This window comes from Tiliqua scincoides, chromosome 1 (genome assembly GCF_035046505.1).
Source record: "Tiliqua scincoides isolate rTilSci1 chromosome 1, rTilSci1.hap2, whole genome shotgun sequence".
Classification (NCBI taxonomy): Eukaryota; Metazoa; Chordata; class Lepidosauria; order Squamata; family Scincidae; genus Tiliqua; species Tiliqua scincoides.
The window spans coordinates 104,560,793-104,581,753 of record NC_089821.1 but is presented as its reverse complement, the minus strand read 5'-3'; the positions used below and the strand labels follow the sequence as shown (position 1 = coordinate 104,581,753).

General features: G+C 42.0%; 1 protein-coding gene across 1 annotated transcript in view; it reads left to right on the top strand.

Moving 5' to 3' along the window:
* The window catches only part of LRP2 (LDL receptor related protein 2), a 173,702-nt gene that overhangs the window by 61,800 nt on the left and 90,941 nt on the right, over window positions 1-20,961 (top strand). Inside the window, exons 11-21 of the mRNA XM_066621620.1 lie at window positions 376-545; window positions 3,115-3,338; window positions 4,564-4,770; window positions 6,210-6,412; window positions 9,280-9,417; window positions 11,099-11,302; window positions 12,422-12,614; window positions 16,189-16,314; window positions 17,530-17,660; window positions 18,488-18,625; window positions 18,923-19,204. Coding sequence (XP_066477717.1) covers window positions 376-545; window positions 3,115-3,338; window positions 4,564-4,770; window positions 6,210-6,412; window positions 9,280-9,417; window positions 11,099-11,302; window positions 12,422-12,614; window positions 16,189-16,314; window positions 17,530-17,660; window positions 18,488-18,625; window positions 18,923-19,204 — 2,016 coding nt within the window. The remainder of the gene's footprint in view (window positions 1-375; window positions 546-3,114; window positions 3,339-4,563; window positions 4,771-6,209; window positions 6,413-9,279; window positions 9,418-11,098; window positions 11,303-12,421; window positions 12,615-16,188; window positions 16,315-17,529; window positions 17,661-18,487; window positions 18,626-18,922; window positions 19,205-20,961) is intronic.

Sequence of the window (20,961 nt, the reverse complement as noted above, 5' to 3'; positions counted from 1 at the left end):
CCCGGGGTGTGCAGGATCCTGCGGCAGCCTTTCTCGGTGCTACTGAGCCTGGGCGGCCCGGGCAGCTCAGGATTGGACTGTGAGGGCACAATCCTTACTAACTTTGCAGCACCGAGGTAAGGACAGTGCAGCTCTGAGGTAAGGGAACAAACATTCCCTTAACTTGAGGAGGCCTCCATGAGTGCCCTCCCACCACAGAATGCAGTGTATGCCCTATTGGCAGAGCTGTATCAGTGCTGAAATGTTGGTTAGGATTTGAGTTAATTATCATGGTAGTACTAGTCTTACCCTTTTAAATAAGTTGCAAATTAGTGCCTTTCTGCAAAATAAAGTCATAAATAATATATAAATGATTAACATAGATGATCCTTTCAGCCGGAGTTGCCTCAGTTATTTTTTCCAATGGCCGTGATTTGCTGATTGGAGATCTTTATGGAAGAAGTTTCCGGACCCTGGTACAATCCCGGAATCGTGGAGTGGCAGTTGGTGTGGACTTTCACTTTCAGCTGCGCAGGATATTTTGGACAGATACAGTACAAGATAAGGTAGCGAAAACCTCAAGCAAAATGATATTTTGGAGGTAGAGCAGACAGTGTTGATAACTTTTCATTTCAGTGAACAGATGCAGGGCTTTTCTTTGTTTCCCAACAAAAACGAACTTTGAGATGGTTTTATGATAATTACCACATTTGCGAGCTATTCTCTTACATGTAATATATTTAACAAAGCATGCTTTTATGCTATGGCACTATCTTGGGCAACTCTTAATATTATTGGAAATGGAGTCCAAAAACCTAATTAAGAGAAATAGTAGACATTCTTTCAAAACTGACTGTATTTTTCTTTTGCAATTTCTTGAAACCTGATCATTTAAAATGTGCAAGTACTGTGTTCTCCAGGAAGATAAAAATCAGATTTTCTTCAAGTATATTATAGATAATTGAGCATTGGGTAAGAAATATTGACAGCATTTTGTACTTTGGGCCAATGTTTTATTCCAATCTTTTCATTTGTTGCATTGCTTTGATGATTTCATTTGAGCCAATAGATATATTCAGGTTGTAACCAAGCTGTTAAAGTGTGGTTTTTTCTTTTCTTTTTTGGAATCATCAGATTGTGACTAGAAATTAAAGAATAGAAAGTTTGAGTGCCCAGTCCTATCCACCTTTCCAGCCCTGAAGCAGTTATGCTAAGGGGGTCTGTGCTCCATCCTGCAGTGGGGAGACAGTCACAGAGACCTCCTCAAGGTAAAGGAACTCTTGTTTCCGTACCTTGGGACTGCATTGTGGCTGCATTGGTGGAAAGTTGAATAAGATTGGGCCCACATTCTTTCGTGCCCCTCAAATGAACTGTGGGGAAAAAAGACCGAAAAATCAATTCACCTTCCAGTTCTGGAAAACCACTGTATTGGGAACAGGGAAGGAATTTTTTTCTCAGGTCAAACTGACTAACAGTGACCCTTCTTTTTCAGCATATGGCTTGATTTATTTGCTTGTGCCATAAACTGTTTTCAGGCACTGTTCAACATAACGCCTTCGCAGGCAGTAGGTTATTTGAAGACTCTTTAAACCAGGCACCCTGGAGAGTCACAGCCCAATCTTGAGCTGCCCAGTGCCCAGAGCGCTAGCAGCGCCAAAATGCATGCCGGACAGCTGTCGATGTCACTTCTAAAGGCTCAACACAGGGTTCACGATACAGTGGAGCAGAGCTCTGCCAGCCCCGCCCCCCTCCTGCCTTGCCCCGCCCTGGCATGCCTCCCCCCACCCTGACGAACCTCTCTGCTGCCTGAGCTCTTCCCTTGTTCTGTGTGGCGAGCTTCCATCTGGTACTGGGCTCAGTGTGGACTGGCGCTGAGCTGGTGCCAGCGCTGACCCAGCGCTGTCACGGGTGTGCCTTACGGCACATTTGTGACACTCGGCACTTGTGCCACGAGCTCAGGATTGGGCTCTTCGGTAGTAAACCAAACTTGAATGATGTCTGGTTTCTGTATCATTACTGTTGAGACTAAATTTGCCCACAAATATGTTTAAAAAAATTAGTGGCAGCCACCACCTATTTACTTAAAGAACAGAATGCTCTTTCCCAATCTTATTTGTCCCTTTATGGTGGCATGCATGTTGGGCTGATGTTGTGTGTTTCCAGTCTACTGCTGCAAGAGGTCACTGGTGGGTACACAAGCTGGAGGCTCTGTTGGTCTTGGTAAGTTGGCAGCAGGACAGGAAAGGGGAATTTAGAGGGTTTATGAATCTAATACCCTAACCCCTCCCCCCAGGTGAGGAAACACCCTCACCTGCCCTGCTCCTGCTCTGATCCTCCCCCTCCTGCCCTCAACACCCCCTCCACTATCTTACCTGCACCACCATGGCATCTGAGGGCTATTGGCATGTGAGAAGAGCCTCCAGCCATTTGATCCAACTGCCCCACAGTACATGACAGGAGTGAGCTGTTTATAATACCACAGGGGCATTTGCAAAGGCAGACCTGGAATCACTGTAAATGCCCAGTAGGATTGGGCCATTAGTGGTAGACATCGGCAGTCTGTCAATATTTTAGCCTCTAAATAACTTCTTAAAAAATAAGAGCTCAAGAAATGTTGTGAACTTGTGATGGGAAATGTATCACTCACCAAAATGTGCCACATGTGTCAGTTACTAGCTAACAGGTGTATATGAAACTTGCATCATCACATTCTATAAAGCATTCACTGCACTCTACAACTGGAGTTGGCACTGGGAACCATGTTTTCCCTGCAACAAAGTAATTCTGGTTTGAGTACCAAAATTCTGGTTTGAGAATTGCTCACCTATATCCTAGAGAGATGCTATCACTCATTATAAACAATGTTGAGCCTGATGGACAATGGTAAAAAGCTTTAAATGCTAATTGGAAATTATGTAATACTTCCAGGAATTTCAGGTATTTATGTAGCAGGCTCCATGCACAATTCTATCTTTAGCTGGCACATTCTCTTTCATTGTAATGCTAACTTTGCAATGGCCTACAATTTTCACATTTTTTCCTACACGTAAGTGCTACGCAGAATTTTTCTCTACAGGAAATTTGCTCGCATTGTCTCACATGATCTCACTGTTATCATTCAAATTCTATTTTTAGGTTTTTTCTGTTGGTATTGATGGCTCAGATATCCATGAAGTTTTAAATGTTTCAGTTGACACACCTGAAAATGTAGCTGTGGACTGGATTAACAACAAGCTGTATGTCGTAGAGACCAGTGTCAACAGAATTGATATGGTCAATTTGGATGGTTCCAATCGTGTAACTCTTATTGCTGAAAATTTGGGAAACCCAAGAGGGATAGCAGTTGATCCTACTGTTGGGTAAGTAATCACACTGAGTAAAACAGAATGCCTTTCATTTATAAATTGTAGAATATACTATTTGAAATGACACAAATTGTGAAATAAATATTAATAAGAGGAGCTGTAGGTGTTGGGATTTTCTGCTCTTTGTTTTGTCCCTTGTGAAATTCTTCCATTTTATACTTCTGGGCTCACTTTTGCTGCCATTGCTAACACGAGCAGAAGTTACTAAATTTCTAGTCTGGGCATTGTGTTGAGTTCAGGAGAAGAGAAAGAAGCATGTTGCGTCACTCATGTCTGTGGTGAGGGGTGGCAGGTCTGTTGTAGATATTTCCTGCAGGAGTAGGAATGCCTGAAAAAGAGAGTCCGGAATGAAGCGGTGATTTCTACTTCTTGGTTCAAGTGATCTTTAAGTTAGAGACTGATTCTTGCCAGTTGGGGTAGCTGCACATACGTCAGTGAATCTGACATCTTGAGTTGACATCTTGCTTGCTCCAGCATAGGAAGTTACCTCTGTCTCATATGACTGGGCACAATCTCAGAGCTTGGTTACATTTGCTAAGCCTATATAAAGTGATTATGTTCAGAAATCTTGGAAATAAGTGGTAGAGAATATATCACTTGCAGATATCCTTAAGGAGCAGATGCTTCTTTTATCCTGGGTATATTAAAACTATTTCAAAGGAAAATAAATGCTTAGTTGCCAGTTTGTTGATCATTACACATTCTGGCAAATACTGGGCAATGAATTAGACCTAACTTGTGAGGGATAATTACAAAAGGCACAGTGCACTGTGCTTTGAATTAATTAACAGCATGTTAATTTTTTGGAGAGGAAACATTAAGATGGCTTCTTTATTTTCAGAAACAATGTTTCATTCTATGTAGTTTTGAAATAACACATTGAATCTAAAGGTATGAAGTTTTGGAATTAGTGAAAATGAGCATTTGTTTGGTGTATGGTTTGTAAATGTATTTTCTAAAGATGATGGTGACTTGCAAGAGTGACAGATCTTTTTGTAACTATTTCACATTTTAGCCCTCATGTCCCTTGCTGGATGAAACTCTAGTTGAGTACACTGTAATGTATGCTCAAGTATGTGATTGGAATTTGCTATATAAGACCCAACTGTGGATTTTTAAAAACTGGTTGTTCTTTAAATCATGAAACTATTCCATGCAAAAGTTGTATTTATGTGAAGACCCAAGGACTCTCAAAAGAATTTTTTTTTCTCTTTTGTAGTTATTTATTTTTCTCAGATTGGGATAGTCTGTCTAGTGATCCTAAAGTAGAGAGAGCCTTCATGGATGGAACAAACCGTCTAGATTTGGTGAAAACAAAATTAGGTTGGCCTGCTGGGATAACTTTGGATATTGTATCAAAGAGACTATATTGGGTGGATAGCCGCTATGATTACATTGAAACTGTGACTTACGATGGGCTACAGAGGTGAGAGAAGGTTTTAATTCATGCATATTTGTTGGTTTCTTAAGTGTACTGTGGTTTGTTGCAATAACCATTTTTTAAATAAAATGAGTTTCGTGAGACAAACAACTACCAGCCCAATCCTGTCCACACTTTCCTGGGAGTAAGCCCCATTGACTCTAATGGGACTTACTTCTGAGTAGACATGCAGAGGATTCAGCTTTAATTTTGTTGTGAAATATTATGGATTTCCATTAAATTAAGATTTAAATCCACATTTCTACTAAATCTCCAAATGAATATAGATTAAATGTTATTATGAAACCTTTGATTTTCATTACATTCACCCCATCCCTAGATCTATGAATGTGGTAACAGGTCAATGTGAGGGAATATGTTTACTGTGTGTGTTGATTGTCTAGGTAAGAAAAGGGAAGGATATCTCACTGCTCATGTTGATTCCTAAATTAGACTCACTCCTGCACCACTTTAACACCCCTCCAGTCAGGTCCTTCACTTTACGCCATTCGTTTACAGCAGAAAATGTTTTCATTTTGAAGTTATGCTGGTATCTTTGTTTTCCCTTGCAATCTGTACTTGTCAAGGCCATTTCCATTCCTTAGTGAACTAGGAATACAAATAGTTTTGATAATCTTTCTTTCTCAAAGATAGAAAACCTCTTTATTACTTATTGCTGCACTAAAATACACATGTAATATTTCTTCAAGTGAGCAGTGACTGTCTATTTGTTAAAATAAAAGTATAGTTTGATTTTTCTCCTATAGAACATTTTTTTTTGTATTGACAACCTGTTGGAGAAGTGCCATTCTAAGCACTCATGCCAATGAATATGGATTTACATTGGGTAGCATCCCGACTAGTGTTTCCACTGTTGGAAGCTCCCTCTGTGAATAGAAAGAGCATTTTGCTTGTGCAGTGAGCTCTTTCACTTGTGCAGGGATGCCTTGTGCAAGCAGAACACTGCTTCCATTAATTGAGAGAGCTCCCAACAGCAGAAGTTCTAGTCCAGATGCTGACCATGTAATTGCACATAGTGTCAACTTAAATTTTTTTGTTGACGTACTGTAAGCCCTTCCCCATTAAAAACTAAACTAATGTAATTATGTGTTTTTTCCTCTTAGTTTTCTGAACAATATATGTAAGCCATTCTTTGTTCTTTGCACCTCTGCATTGCATCATCATTTCTCCTTTCTCTCTTTTGTATTTTTCTTCTTTTCTTCTGATGGCCTCTGTACAGTATGTGATTGTTACTAAGGCTGCGGTCCTACCCACAATTTCCTGAAGTAAGCTCAGTTGTCTATAATGAGACTTCTGAGTAGACATGCATAGGATTGGGCTCTAAAGTCACTGGTGTAGCCTCATTTATCAGAAATAAAACATGGCAGTGCAATAGACCTTCCTTTTCAATATGACAAAAAATGTTTCTTTGTGATTCAAAACAGGAGAACAATAGTTCATGGAGGTTCATTGATTCCACATCCCTATGGCATAAGTCTTTTCGAACATAATGTATATTTTACTGACTGGACAAAGATGGCAGTGTTGAAAGCAAATAAATTTGGCGATTCTAACCCACAAGTACTTTATCAGTCTTCAGTGCGTCCGTATGGAGTGACAGTTTATCATGCCCTCAGACAGCCTTATGGTAAGTCCAATAAGGAAGCCGAAAGAGTAGCTTCTTTAAACTTGCTGTGGGTAAGATTAGATTCCCTGTTTGGGGCTTGGCTATTGAAGAGCTGTGGCAATGACTGTGTGTGAATGGAATGCATCATGGCCATAGGCTTGGGATATGTCATTCCATAATTCGGATTATGGAATTCATTTGAATCCTTTATATCAAGGCTAACCTAGTACGGATGTAAAGAAATGTACTTCAGAGCGTACTTGTTGGAGGTAACCCCATAGAAATTAGTGTTGCTACTCTAAATATGTCGCTGGTGAATCAAAGATAAGTGTAGCAATCCTGTGAGCAGCAACAGAGTGTTGTACAAGGAAGGACGCATACATCTAGCACAGTGATTCTCAAACTTTTTAGTACCAGGACCCACTTTTTAGAATAACAATCTGTCAGGACCGACCAGAAGTGATGTTGTTAACCTGGAAGTGATATCATGACCAGAAGAGATACTTAGTGCTCACCCAGTGTCAGCCGATGCTGGGCTAGCACTGTTGGGAAGCCGCTGCTCAGCAGTTGCCCAGACTGCTGTGCAGTGGAGAGATTAGTGGAGGCATGGGGGAGGTAGGGAGGAGGTGTTCTGAGGTGGGGGGCAGGAAGAAGGTGTGGCAGGGGAGGGAGTTGGGTGGGAGGGGGTGGAACTGGCAGAGCTTCGCTTTGCCAGATCCAGAGCCCTGTGGCGGGCCTTTCGGCCTGTCACGGAAACTCTTAATTCTATGCCAATCCAAGAGTTGCCACAGAATGGAGTCGCCCCATTGTGGGACTAATTTCTTTATCTGGGGGAAGGGGCAAACGTCCCCTTCTGCCAAGGAGCTGCCAGTGGCTGCCCGGTGCGCTTAGGATACCATGGGAGCTATTTTGGCACTGCAGCAGTCCCAGAACTCCGGGCAGTTTAGGATTGGGCTGTGAGATTTCAGTCAATTTCTGAACCTTTTTTAAAAAATCACAAAACTACACATAAAAGACAAAGAAATAGAAAATGTAGTCATACAGGACACTTTCATTAAGCCATTTCTGCCGAACATTGCATATATGCAGCAAGGACCAAACACCTGTGGGTTGGGCAAAAATTGGTTAAAAAGGAAGGCAAGAGCCCACTATGTTACTCACTACAGAGAAAAATACAAGAAGCTCATGTCACTTAGAATTTAAGCCATTCGAAATTACCTTGTAAAATAAATAACTCATGTCCTACACAAGACCCCGGATTTTATTCAGTGTAAGAAACAATTCTCATTTGTGTATTTTAAAAAAAAACTTATATTCTGCATTTTTCCCCCACTAGGGGACTGAAGGATGCTTACAACAAAAAATTGTAAAAAATTTTGTAAATTAAAAAAATAATACAAATCATGCAATTAAGGAGATCATAACAGCAACTAAACATTTTTATCAAGAGAAACAGAATTTCTTGAGACTTGAAATAAGCTATTCATTTGACTAACAAGAGGGTTTCCTGCAACTTTTTCAACCTTTCTTGTTTTATTGTCTTGTATGAAGTTTCAGTGCCTGGCAAAGACTAATCTGTAACTTGAGAATTTAAGATTACTTTTTGTAATTTAACTGGAGAGACCTTTGGCACAGAATTGAGCACACAAAAAAGTGGATGTATTGGAATAAGAATATTTGAGATGGATATCATGTTTTGAATTATCACATTCTAGGAATCTTAGACCTTCATGCAAAGTTGTGAAAGAAGCTTGCTCCTTCTGCACAAGAATGCTAGCAGTTGCCATTATTAAAAAAAAAAAATGCTGCAATCCTATACTGACCTGGGAATAAGTTCTATTGAACTCAGTACAGCCTGCTTCTGAGTAGGCATGCATAGAATTGCAGTGTTAGTTTCAGTCGTGTTAAATACCACTGTGTGGCCTTTTCATACTATTTTCTCTTGGGTTTAGGCTCATAGTAGATTAATAGCCAAATCCTACCTAAATCCCTGCGTGGCAATGCAGTGCCGTTGGCATGGCTACCACTGTATCCTGTATTAAATAAATAATAACTAGGTATTTATATACCGCCTTTCTGGTCATTGGATTACCCCTCTGACTTTATTAAAGGTGGTTTACATAGGCAGGCGTTTCTAAATCACTCAAGGGGATTTTTACAATCGTAGACAGTTCTCTCTTTCAAGAACCACACAACATTTCAGATGGATCTTCTTGGTCTGATCTCACTTCTGGCCTCCAGTGCCTCCCACCTAGGCTGACAAGCAGCTCCTTCATCTCTCACATAGAGGGCAGCCAAGACGCTTCTTCGCTCAGAGCAGATGGAATAACTCAGCTCAGCTCGTCAGCTGCTTCAAGGTCTCGCCGTTCAGGCAGCTGCCGGTAGTCTCGAATTGGCAACCTTCTGATGTTATCTTTGGGCTAACGGAAGCTCTACCCTCTAGACATACCTCCTGCTCTCCTCCTATATTTGTCCCCTTGCTCTGGGGTAAGCAACAGCAGTCACTGTGGGTCAGCTCAGTTGATATTTCTGATGCAAGTATGCTTTGATCTGAGAGTATGGATCAGGCCTGGGAATGAAGTTGAGATTCAATGTGCAGTACCGCCACTTAACCCACCCCCCCAGGCCCAAAACCACCCTCCCCCCATTGCATCCACCCTTCCCCATTTAGCCTGACTCCCTCTGACCCTCTGTGCAGGTGTGCCTGCTCTGGTGGGAGGTTGAATATTCCGTGTTTTATAGGGGGTACCCAGAATGCTGTAGGCGGAGAAGCAAGCTGTGATATGTTCCTATGGTTTATGTGCTGTTGATGGAAAATATCGGTAAAATAAAGCAAACCATGAACACCTAAACTTATATGATAGGCTTATGATGGTATTGTTTTTCAGTAAGAAACCCTTGCAGTGGCAATGGCGGATGTGAGCAGATCTGTGTGCTCAGTCACAGAACAGATAATGATGGTCTTGGCTATCGTTGCAAATGCATGCTGGGCTTTGACTTACACACAGATGGGCGACGTTGCATTGGTAAGAATGTGTACTGACTCTTTGTGTTCTACTTCTGTGGATGCTTGTACAGCTGCAATTTCTCCTCTACTTCAGTATATGTAGACTTCAGATCTCAGAACAATAAATCCACCATTTTGAGAAACAGCACAGTGTATGTGGAATTACCACTTCTCTCCGATATGATTTGCATGTTCTCTACATTTTGTAGAAATGTTTCATGCAGTAAACTAAAAACAGATTTTAAAGGAGATCCATATCTTCAGTCTATCTCAGCAGCCTAGTTTCTGTCTTCTGCATGCACCATGTATTCACAGGTGCATGTCTTCCTTTCAGATATTAGTGTTTGCCATGAGACACACAGTCAACACTCTGGAAATATATCTGTTATGGAAACACTGTGTGGGAGTCTGTAGAATTTTCTGGCCTCACTTTATGTGTGGCAAATGCTTTGACCCAATTTCTCATTAGCTTTAATTTATAGCTTCCTTTGAGGCTTTTTATTATCCTGTTTTTTGGAGGGAAAATAATTTTGTTCAAGTAGCATAAAACGTCAACTTCTGATGATGGAGCTGTGTCTCTGCAGTTCCTAATTCCTGTGTTTCAGAGATGACATCCTCGGAATATACTGGGTAAGCAATAGCTTCTTTCATTGACTAATGATTTGGGCACATGATATATTGCATCTCAAGCAGCTTCATGAGTGGATGACATTACAGGTGGTGGCTGCAATCTAGAGATGTTTATTGGTGCCACAGGCCCTCTTCAGGTCTTCACTCCAGTGGAGAATGAACATGTGAGGGACTGGTCAAGAATGTGCACACTAGCTCTTCCCCTGGTTTTCCTTATGTTCGATGTTTATCTGAAGAGAGGGTTTACCACCACTTTCACACAAATGCTACACATGCAGTGGTGGACTCAGGGGTGCAGGAGGTGCAAATGCTCCTGGTGCCAGAAATTTAGGCACCAGGGGCAGCACTGTGACTTGCTGCCCCCCCCGCCGCCTCCGCCGCCACTGGTTTTTTAAGTGGTTGGGAACTGCGCTGACAGTGGCTGCAGGAGCATAGCCACTGTTGGCCAGTTCCAAACCAATCTGAGGGCCACCCTCCTCTCCTCCTCTTTAAAGAAAGGGGAAGGGAGGGCGGCCCTCAGAATGGCCAGGGAGTCGACCTGGCAAGAAGCGGCACATGTCTCCTTTGATTTTGGAGGAGGCATGCACCACTTAAAGCTCCAAAGGAGCTGTTCATGCCACTTCTAGTGACGTGGAAGGCTCCAACTGAGCTGGGGAATAAGGGCCCAGTCCTACCCACCGTTCCAGCTCAGATGTAGCCACAATGCTGAAGTGTTTCTTTTTTTATCTTCTGACATTAGAGGAGACTCTCCTCCTCACAGGAAGCTGCCAGCATCAAACGGCAGTAACTAATTAGCAGCTGACTGCTTTATTTTGAGAATTGCTAGCATAAATTAAGATTTACAGCATTAATCCGTAAACATGCAAATTAAGCCGGCATTAATCGAGAGCTGCCTGTACCAACTGTATATCCCATCTTTCTCAATGCCTGTATTCTATATACATAAAGTTCCCAAGTTGTATCCTTTTGAGCATTAAACAAACCCACAGCCCACAAATCAGAAATGATTATTTCGGATTTGTTGAAGCCTTGAAATAAATGCACTTTACTTTTGCCTCTTTCTCTTATAGCTGTGCAACAGTTCCTGCTCTTTTCATCCCAGCTAGCTGTGCGTGGAATCCCATTTAATCTTTCCACCCAGGAAGATGTGATCATTCCTGTAACAGGAACCCCATCTTACTTTATTGGAATTGACTTCCATGCGCAGGAGGACACTATCTTTTTCTCGGACACCACTAAAGATATAATTTGTAAACAAAAAACTGATGGGACAGGTATGATGCAAATATTTGGTTTTCCTGGTCCATCTGTCTTAGCATCTTAGTATCTTCAACTAAGTATCTTCAACTTCAATATTTTTCAGTTGTTCAAACAACCCATTCTTGGTCTTATATACTTATGATGGGAGGATCTTGTTCAAACTTGTGGAAAAGGGGGGGTATATTAATTCAAGTTACTAAAAATTGATTCAGTTGATTGATTCATAAAGGTGGGTCCCTATACCCGCAGTTCCCATAGTCACAGATTTGGTTATCCACAATTGGGGGGAGGGGCCTGTGCGCCCATTAACATTGTTAAAAAGCTCACTGGGGCAAAGTTTTAACAGGTTGCTGTAAGCATTTAAGCTTATAGCGCTATAGAGCAGGCTTCAAGCAGCCTGAATACTTGATGAAACTTGCTGTAGTGCTAAACAGGATGTGGTTAACTTCTGCTTCCTGTTTAGCATTGGAGCTAGTTTCATTGAACATTCAGGTTGCTGGCAGCCTGCTCTGTAGTGCTATAAGCTTAACTACTTATAGTGACCTGTAAAAACAAGAAAACTTGGTCCCAGTAAGCTTTTAAAAAATGTTAATGGGTGTGGGGGTGGTGGTGTGTAGGCTTTTATTTATATAGCGTCCCTCATATCCATGGGGATCCGTGGCATGAATCCCCGTTGATATGAGGACACGCCTGTATTTTGAAGAAAACCCCCGCATGTCCTTATGACTTAAGATGGCACTTTTGAAATGTTCATCTTTATGGGTTAGCTATAACCACATATGAAACTGCCTTCTGTTGTAAGATCATTGGCCCACTAAGCTCAGTACAGTGTATTCTGATTAGCAGATATTCCCAGGGACTTAGGCAGAGGCCTTTCTCACCCCTACTACCATGGTTGCATTTTATTAGAGATGCCAAGGATTGTATCTGAGAACTTCTGCATGCAGAGCATGTATTCTGCTATTTATTTGTGGCCTCGCACCTTTTAGGTGACCAAGGAGAAATAATTAAACTGACATAAGTTCATGAGAATCTATCATAGGCAGCCCAAATATAAGAAGATGCCTTGTGAATAAAGTAGTCCATTATTCTTTTTATACTGATATATTTCTATATATTTTTCTAAACCCTAGGCAGGGAAGTCCTTGCAGCCAACAGAGTGGAAGGAGTTGAAGACTTGGCTTTTGATTGGATCGCGAAGAACCTTTATTGGACAGATCCTCGGTATCGGAGCATTAGTGTCATGAGGCTGGCTGATAAATCAAGACGAGCAATTGTTCAGAATCTGAATAACCCTCGTTCAATAGTTGTTCATCCAGTTATTGGGTAAGTCTCAGAGTTGAACCAAATGTACAGAAGTAACACGTACTACAGCTCAATACTCTTACTTTAGAATAAATGCTGGTTATCATGTGTTTTATTTTTCCCGTGTCCAAATCCTGCTCCAATAGAAAACCTGAATACTAGTGAGAGTGTTTCTCTCTGGACTATTATCTAATGTACGACTATCACACTCTTCTATGTGTAGGAATGATTTTTTCCCCCAGTAAGGGCAAGTATTCAAATACAAAGACTATTTCCTATATCCCATTTTGAAGATCTTTAGTTCCAGAAGGGTTGTACTACATGGCTTTGTGAATCCTTAGTTGGGTTCTAATTTTCTGAAGGTTTTTAAAATGAATTTTTAAAGATGTACCTCTTGGTATGCTTAGGCCAAGGGCCTCTTTAACAGTGTAAAATATCTTCCTTAATGCTGGCACCAGTTCTGACACCCAGAGCAAAATACAAAGTGGTACAAAATCAACACAAAAGGGGTATTCAGCAGGATTATCTATAAAAACCAAGAAGTGTTTGTTCTGCGCTCTTTTCTTGGATTGGAAAACTGTTTATCACACCCTTGCTGTTATCTCTACAGTGTTATCATTATAAATAATTCCTTTTGAAGAGTGTTACAGCATGGCTTTCATTTACCTAGTCAAACTGAAGGTTCTTCTGCAGAATTAAATAGAATTTATCAGTTGTCACAAAAATAGGTTCTGAGTGCTAATAATTCTCAACTGGTGTTCTTTCTTGTATGGTGGAGAAAAATGTCCTAGAACTCCAGAATGTAAAGGCTATGTGAATATGATTATCATGGTTGTGCATTCTGCCTTTCCTGACTGGGACTTCCTCATCTGTCATTTGGCTGGGGACAATTCCTGTTCACCTTAGCTGATTACACCTCAGTTTTAGTGTTGTCAGACTTTGACTTTAGTATGGAAGAGAATTTCTCCCCATCTCCTTTTCTGCTTTACATGTGGTGTACTGTAAATACAGCTGTTCCCAAACAATCTTAGCAACCATGCAGCTACCTTTGCCCCTCCCCTGCAAGAACTTACAGTGGTTCCCAAACTCTCTGGGAGTTTGGGAAACGCTGTAAGTTCCTGCAGGGGAGCATCAAAGGCAGTAGCATGGTTGCTACTATTGTGCCACTGCCAGGGGCTAAAAGGTTTTTTATTTACTTACCTGAGGTAGTGCTGGCTTCAGGATCCAGGGAGCCTGCAAATCCTTCTGCAGGTGCACCCCAAGCCTCCAAACTGCTGAAAATAGTGAAAAGGGGCCACTTCCAGTTTATGTCACGAAAACAAATTCATAAGAACATAAGAACAGCCCTGCTGAATCATGCCACAGGCCCATCTAGTCCAGCTTCCTGTATCTCACAGTGGCCCACCAAATGCCTCAGGGAGCACACAAGACATGACCTGCATCCTGGTGCCCCCCTTGCATGTGGCATTCTGAGGTAGCCCATTTCTAAAATCAGGAGGTTGCAAATACCCATTATGGCTTGTAACCCGTAATGGATTTTTCCTCCAGAAACTTGTCCAGTCCCCTTTTAAAGGCATCTCGGGCAGATGCCACCACCACATGCTGTGGCAAGAAGTTCCACAGACCAACCGCATGCTGAGTAAAGAAATACTTTCTTTTGTCTAACTCTCCCAACACTCAATTTTAGTGGATGTCCCCTGGTTCTGGTGTTGTGTGAGAGGGTAAAGAGCATCTCTCTATCCACTCTGTCCATCCCCTGCATAATTTTGTATGTCTCAATCATGTCCCCCCTCAGGCGCCTCTTTTCTAGGCTAAAGAGGCCCAAACGCAGTAGCCTTTCCTCATAAGGAAGGTGCCCCAGCCCAGTAATCATTTTAGTCGCTCTCTTTTGCACCTTTTCCATTTCCACTATGTCCTTTTTGAGATGTGGTGACCAGAATTGGACACAATACTCCAGGTATGGCCTTGCCATCGATTTGTACAACGGCATTATAATATTAGCCGTTTTGTTCTCAATACCTTTTCTAATGATCCCAAGCATAGAATTCATAGCATGTGTTCCTCATACTCTCTCTTGGCCTCCCGTATCACCTTCTTATGTTTCTTTTGCCACAGTTTATGTTCCTTTTTATTCTCCTCATTAAGGCAAGACTTCCATTTACAGAAGGAAGCTTCCTTGCCCTTTACGGCCTCTCTAACTTGGCTGGTTAGCCATGCACCCTCCTGGACTTCATCAAGCCCTTCTTCCTTTGTGGTATACACTTCTGCTGGGCCTCTATTACTGTTGTTTTTAAGCAGCCTCCATGCACTCTGGAGAGACTGTACTCTTTTTACCTTCCCTTTCAACCTCCTTCTAACCAGCCTTCTCATTTGAGGGAAGTCCACTCGTCGGAAGACATCAAGAGTTTTTGTGATAGATTTGCCTGGTACTCTTCCCCCGACATGCATGTCAAAACAGATTGCAGCATGGTCACTGTTCCCCAATGGCTTAGTAACATTTACATCTCTAACCAGGTCCTGAGTACTGCACAGTATTAAATCTAAAGTCACCTGTCCTCTGGTGGGCTCCATGACTAGCTGCTCTAAGGCACAATCATTTAGCATGTCAACGAATCCAGTCTTTCTTTCGTGACCAGAACACAAATTGACCCAGTTGATATGAGGATAATTGAAGTCCCCCATGATTACAACCCTGTCCCTCCTTGACACCTCCCTGATCTGTTTCCTCATTTCAAGGTCCCCTTCTGGTTTCTGGTCTGGAGGACAATAGTACGCCCCTAGTATTATGTTGCTCCTCAGGCATGGTAATTTTAATCCACAGAGATTCTGTGGTGAAGTCGGACCTGCCTTCAGTCTCTGCTTTGCTGGATTCTGTCCCTTCCTTAACATAAATGGCCACCCCACCTCCAACACGCTCCTCCCTGTCCCTCCTGTAGAGTTTATAGCCTGGGATTGTGGTATCCCACTGATTCTCTGCATTCCACCAGGTTTCCATTATGCCCACTATGTCAATGTTTTCTCTTGTCACCAGACATTCTAGTTCTCCCATCTTTGCTTGGAGACTTCGGGCATTCGCATAAAAGCATTTGTACACGGAATGCCCCAGGATGGGCTGCTTATTCGCTCCTTTGTCCCCGCATCCTCTCATTGTGCCAAGCCGTCTATCACATCCCATCGTGCTACCATTCCCAATTTCTTCTCCTTGTTCTCCTCATCCCATAGGGATAAGGAGTCTCGAAATGTGAATTCGTGAACTTAGCATGTGCTATCCTTAGTTAATTCCACACTTCTGACATATAGAGAGACTGTACTCTTTTGAGTTCATGACTTCATATCGTGAATCTTCGGGTTCTAGGAAAAAAATGAAAATGGACCCCACAAGCTTGAAACATGCCCACCACTACTGTACACACTGCATTAGGTTCTGTACTGAAGTCACAATCTGAATGGACAGCGGTATATTGATGATCTATTTCTGGGGGGAAATAAGTGTTTACCCTGTAAATTACATTTACATTTTTTCCTTAAGGGAAAAAAAATCACCTGTATTTTGATGACCATTCATACTTTTAATACAAGTTCTTTTCATTTTCAGTTATATATTCTGGACAGATTGGTTCCGGCCTGCTAAAATCATGAGAGCTTGGAGTGATGGATCCCATGCATTATCAATTGTGAACACGACACTTGGCTGGCCTAATGGTTTAGCTATTGATTGGAGGTAAGCAAGACAAAGACTTTTTTTTTTGAGCATAGGTTCAAGAAGTCAGTGGGTATTAGAGAAATACCTTCTCCACTAGAGTGAATGTGGCAAGAATACTTTCTCATAAATCTGGGTTTAACTCTTAACCAGAAAGTGAAATACTGTAAAATGCAAAATCTTTAAGGAAGAACTTCTAAAGCAGAGAATCTCACACTGGTGGATTGAGACCCACCAGTTTGTGTAAAGGGTCCCTGTCCCTTTAAGGGATGGGTGAAGGAACAAGACCAGTGATGCAATCCTCAGGATTGCTTTGCCAAGGGGCATGAAGGAGGGTGCTTTCACTTAATCTCACTTAGTTAGGGCTGCTGGAGGCTCCAGGAAGTGCAGGGAGCCCAGCGTAGCCCTCCGCAAGGCTTCTTGAGGCTTGGAATCTTTAGACAATGCAAGCCCAAAAGCACTTCCTGTTTGCGAACACAACTAGGAGGAGCTTTTTTGTTCACTTTTTCTGAAGATTCCAAGCCTCGAGGAGCCCTGCAGAGCCCTGCCTGTGCCGAGATCCCCCTACCTTTTGGAGCCTCCAGCGGCCCTCAGTGAAAGTAAGTGAAGGCACCCCTCCTTCGGCCCCTTAGCAACACGATCCTGGGAATCGCATTGCTACCCCCCCCCCTACAAAGATTTACTTAGGGAGTGAATCTCCCTAAAACTTGGAGAACCACTGTTCAAAAGTATTCTGAAGAACATGTTTGTCTACAATTTGGGCTGAGCCAGAACTGGGAGGTAGGCAACATTTCAGGAAAGCGTTCATCAGTTGCAAAAATTTCAGTCGGTTTTTGGTGTTATTTTAATGGAGAAGTTGCTGTGAAGGAACATGAATATGTTTACCCATTCAGAGTAAGGACAGTATTGGTTCAGGATGCATTTCTCTCACTCTGAATTGGTTTTGTGATATTATCCTACAGCCATACCTGGTTAGCTGCATGGCACTGTAAAACCATTGTTTCACTATGTGAGCTCCAATTGGAAGAAGAAGAGAGAACAGTTAGTGTAGCCCTGTTTACATTCTTACAGGCATTGTCCTTCTAGAAATATTGAGATGAATTTGCATTGAATGGGAACAATTTCCTGTAGGCTATACTTATTTATTTAAATAAATACATAGTTTCAGGCAGTTTGCTTATTGAGACATGAGAACTATCTCTAGAAGCTTATATTAAATATTGTCGTTCTTTGCAGCTCCTTAAGGCTTTACTGGGTGGATGCCTTCTTTGATAAAATTGAACACAGTACCTTTGATGGACTAGACAGGAAGTCACTTGAACGCATTAGTCAGATGACACATCCATTCGGTCTAACTATCTTTGGAGGTGAGTGTGGCATGAAAATGCATTCAGATGAACGGTGCAGTTCTCGAATTTCTCACAGTGTGAAACTGCATGGCAGTTTGTTGGAATGTAAATCACATAGTCCATGCAAGTGCAGCATTCTGTGAAAGGTCTGCTTACAGGTTTCATTCTCTCACATTTTAAGGATACGTACAGAGAAGCATATAAGTAATGAAGTTTTTTTTAGTCTGATTCTCTTGACAATGCAAACACAGCTTGGGCTATTTTGTGCATGGGCTGTGGCACAAGTTGTTAAAATGTGAATAGAGGAAATACAATCATAGTTTGAAAACTCTATGTACAAAATGCACACTTCGCTTCTTGTTCATAAGAATTTTTGGAGACATCACCTAATATAAAGACCTTACTGTCATTCATTGCTATCTCGTTCTGGTGTGCACATATTGAGGATCACATTGCACATTATGTTATCTTGAATTTTTCTGTGAGATGCATTGCAGAATTATTCTGTGAGCCTCGGGCAACCCAGTCCCAACCTGCACTGGAACAGGCAGGCCAGTTGGCCAACTTTGTATCCAGTGCAGGGTTGGAGGTGACTGTGGCGCAACTCAGGGCGAGGGGATATTTTGCCCCTTATCTGTAGCATTGCCAACCACTGCAATGGGGCTACTCAGATCTGTGCCAGCTAAATCATTGATCACTTTTGGTACATGCAAAATACATTACTATTTAAGAAGAGTTTAGGAAGAGTGAAAATACTTTATATTTACACAATCCACTTTAGGGACTTTTGTCGTTCATATTGAGTAATTACCACTGTGAAATGTTAAATGTATATTTTGTTGCAGGTTATGCTTACTTTACTGATTGGAGGCTTGGTGGAATAGTACGAGTGCGGAAATCTGATGGTGGAGAAATGACTGTTATTAGGAGGGGAATCAATAATATAATGCATGTAAAAGCATATAATGCTCATTCTCAAATAGGTAAGCTTGTCGGTTATTTTTCTACAAGGATGTATGTTGAAACATACTGATTTGCACCAGGATTGCAAGCTAAACTCTTTTGATTGTTTTCAGGGGAACCTTCAGATTTTGACTATAAGGCCCCTTAGAAACATAGATCAGGAAAAGGATGCCTCAGTTTCTTATGTAATCGAGACTGCTATAATTCAGTTTTATGCAATAGAATTTGCAACTTTTTTTATTAATGTACATTGTTTCTAATCAGTAAAGCTATTCGAATTGTTTGTATGTTCTTACCAGTCTTTGGTATTTTTGAAGGCAATAACTATTGTAATAGACCAACAAATCCCAATGGAGACTGCAGCCACTTCTGCTTTCCAGTGCCAAACTTTCAGAGGGTTTGTGGCTGTCCCTATGGAATGAAACTGAGTTCTAATCAGCTGACCTGTGTTGAAGACCCATCCAATGAGCCCCCCACTTTACAGTGTGGTTCATATTCCTTTTCCTGTGGCAATGGAAGGTGTGTACCCAGGCACTACCGGTGTGATGGCATGGATGATTGTCATGACGGCAGTGATGAACAAGACTGTGGATCTCTGAGTAAGTGTTGATTACACACCAGAAAAATGGAAGCACTGGAACTCCTGTGCTTATAGAGAAATTGACCATACATGGGCTTTGATAGGGCTGGTTCTCATGTAAAATTTTGCATCCATGGGGTGTGTGTGTGTGTTTCTGTGTATGTGTGTTTGAAATGATTGTGTAGCTGATCCAGTTCATTAGCTTTGATCATGTTGTGTGGATGATACATGTCAAATATATATACATACATGCTCTGGAATGATTCAATGCTAGATTCTAGTTTCCTGTTGCTCTGTAGGTCTTATTATACTTTTCAAATTTATTAGCTAGGTCAGTGTGTTCTCAAATCAGTGGTACTTGTACCACTGGAGGTACTTGAGATGGTGTCCGGTGGTAGGTATGGGACCCCCAAACCCCTGCCGCCTGGCAGTGAGATCAGCAATGCAACGCAACAAGCAGAAGTAAGAGGCCCAACTTGGCTGGCAGAGTTTCAGCATGCGCTTTTCATACACTTGAAAAAGCCCTCCCATTTGGCCTGAGCCTCGTACTGCTGTTTGTTGCATAGTGTCTGGCCTCCCAATCCGGAAGTGGCGATGACATCATTGTCAGTTACTTCTGGTGGTACTTCCAATAGGTGGAATATTCAAAGTAGTATGGTGGGGGTCAAACATTGAGAAACACTGCGCTAGTTGAAACTATTGCAGTGTAACTAGCAAAACAAACTTAAGGGCAGAATCCTAACCAGGTCTACTCAGAAGTAAGTCCTATTTTGTTCCGTGGGGCTTACTTTCAGGAAAGCGTGGTTAGGACTGCAGCCACAGTGATGTGCAGTCAAATCTATAGATAGCTCGTAGGATTTATTTTTTTTAAATGGGTTTTATCCTAACTTTTTGCAGAGTGTTGCCTAGTCATAGAAAGCTCTTTCTGGGAACAGAAGGAGAGTTTTACTAACAGAAAGGGCCTTGCATTGAATGGAGTGCTGCTTCAGTTCCCAAAAGGAGCTTCCTATAACTAAACAATGTTCTGCAAAACATTAGGAAACAATCCAGTATGCTCTGAGCTAAGGCTAAAGGGTGGAGTAAATGTTGATCTTACAACAGTTCCTTGAACTTGTTTGCTCTGTTAATTAACTGGTTATTTGGATGTTTGAGGATGTTTATAAGCAAAAGTTATGATGTGAAAGATGAAGATGTGGAGAATTTAGCCTTGTGACTTTACATGCAGACTAATGCATTGTGTCTTTTAGTTGTGGAACCTTTTACATAGATGAAGTTTGTATTGAGAAAATTCTGGTCTTTTAATTGTCTCAAGGCATTTAAGTTACAACATTCTCTGTGTGATGGCCCAATCTTGTGCAGTGCCTATGTCAGTGGATCGCAAGATCCCATGCTTTAAGTCCTGTTATAGTAGTACAAATGTCACAGAGCCTTAGCCCACTCTGGACCATTTCAGGACAGGGGAAGGTGGGCAGAGGGCAGTGGGTGGGGGGTGGGACAGGGACCCGGCAGTTATGCCGAATCCCAACCCTGTTCCCTGAGCGGCGCGGAATGGCTGCAAGCCTCTCTGTTCTCCTTGGACTTATGCCACCGCCAGAGGTGGCAATAGTCCAAGGAGACCCACTGGGGCTAAGGTGGCTTACCCGGGGGTGAGAGGAAGAGTTTCATTACCTTACCACCAGCTGAGCCACTTTGGGCCACTATCTTGTGCTGCATACAGTGCAGGCCTCTTGGCCTACTTGTTCCAGCACAAGATATGGTTGCGCTGTTAAGGATTCA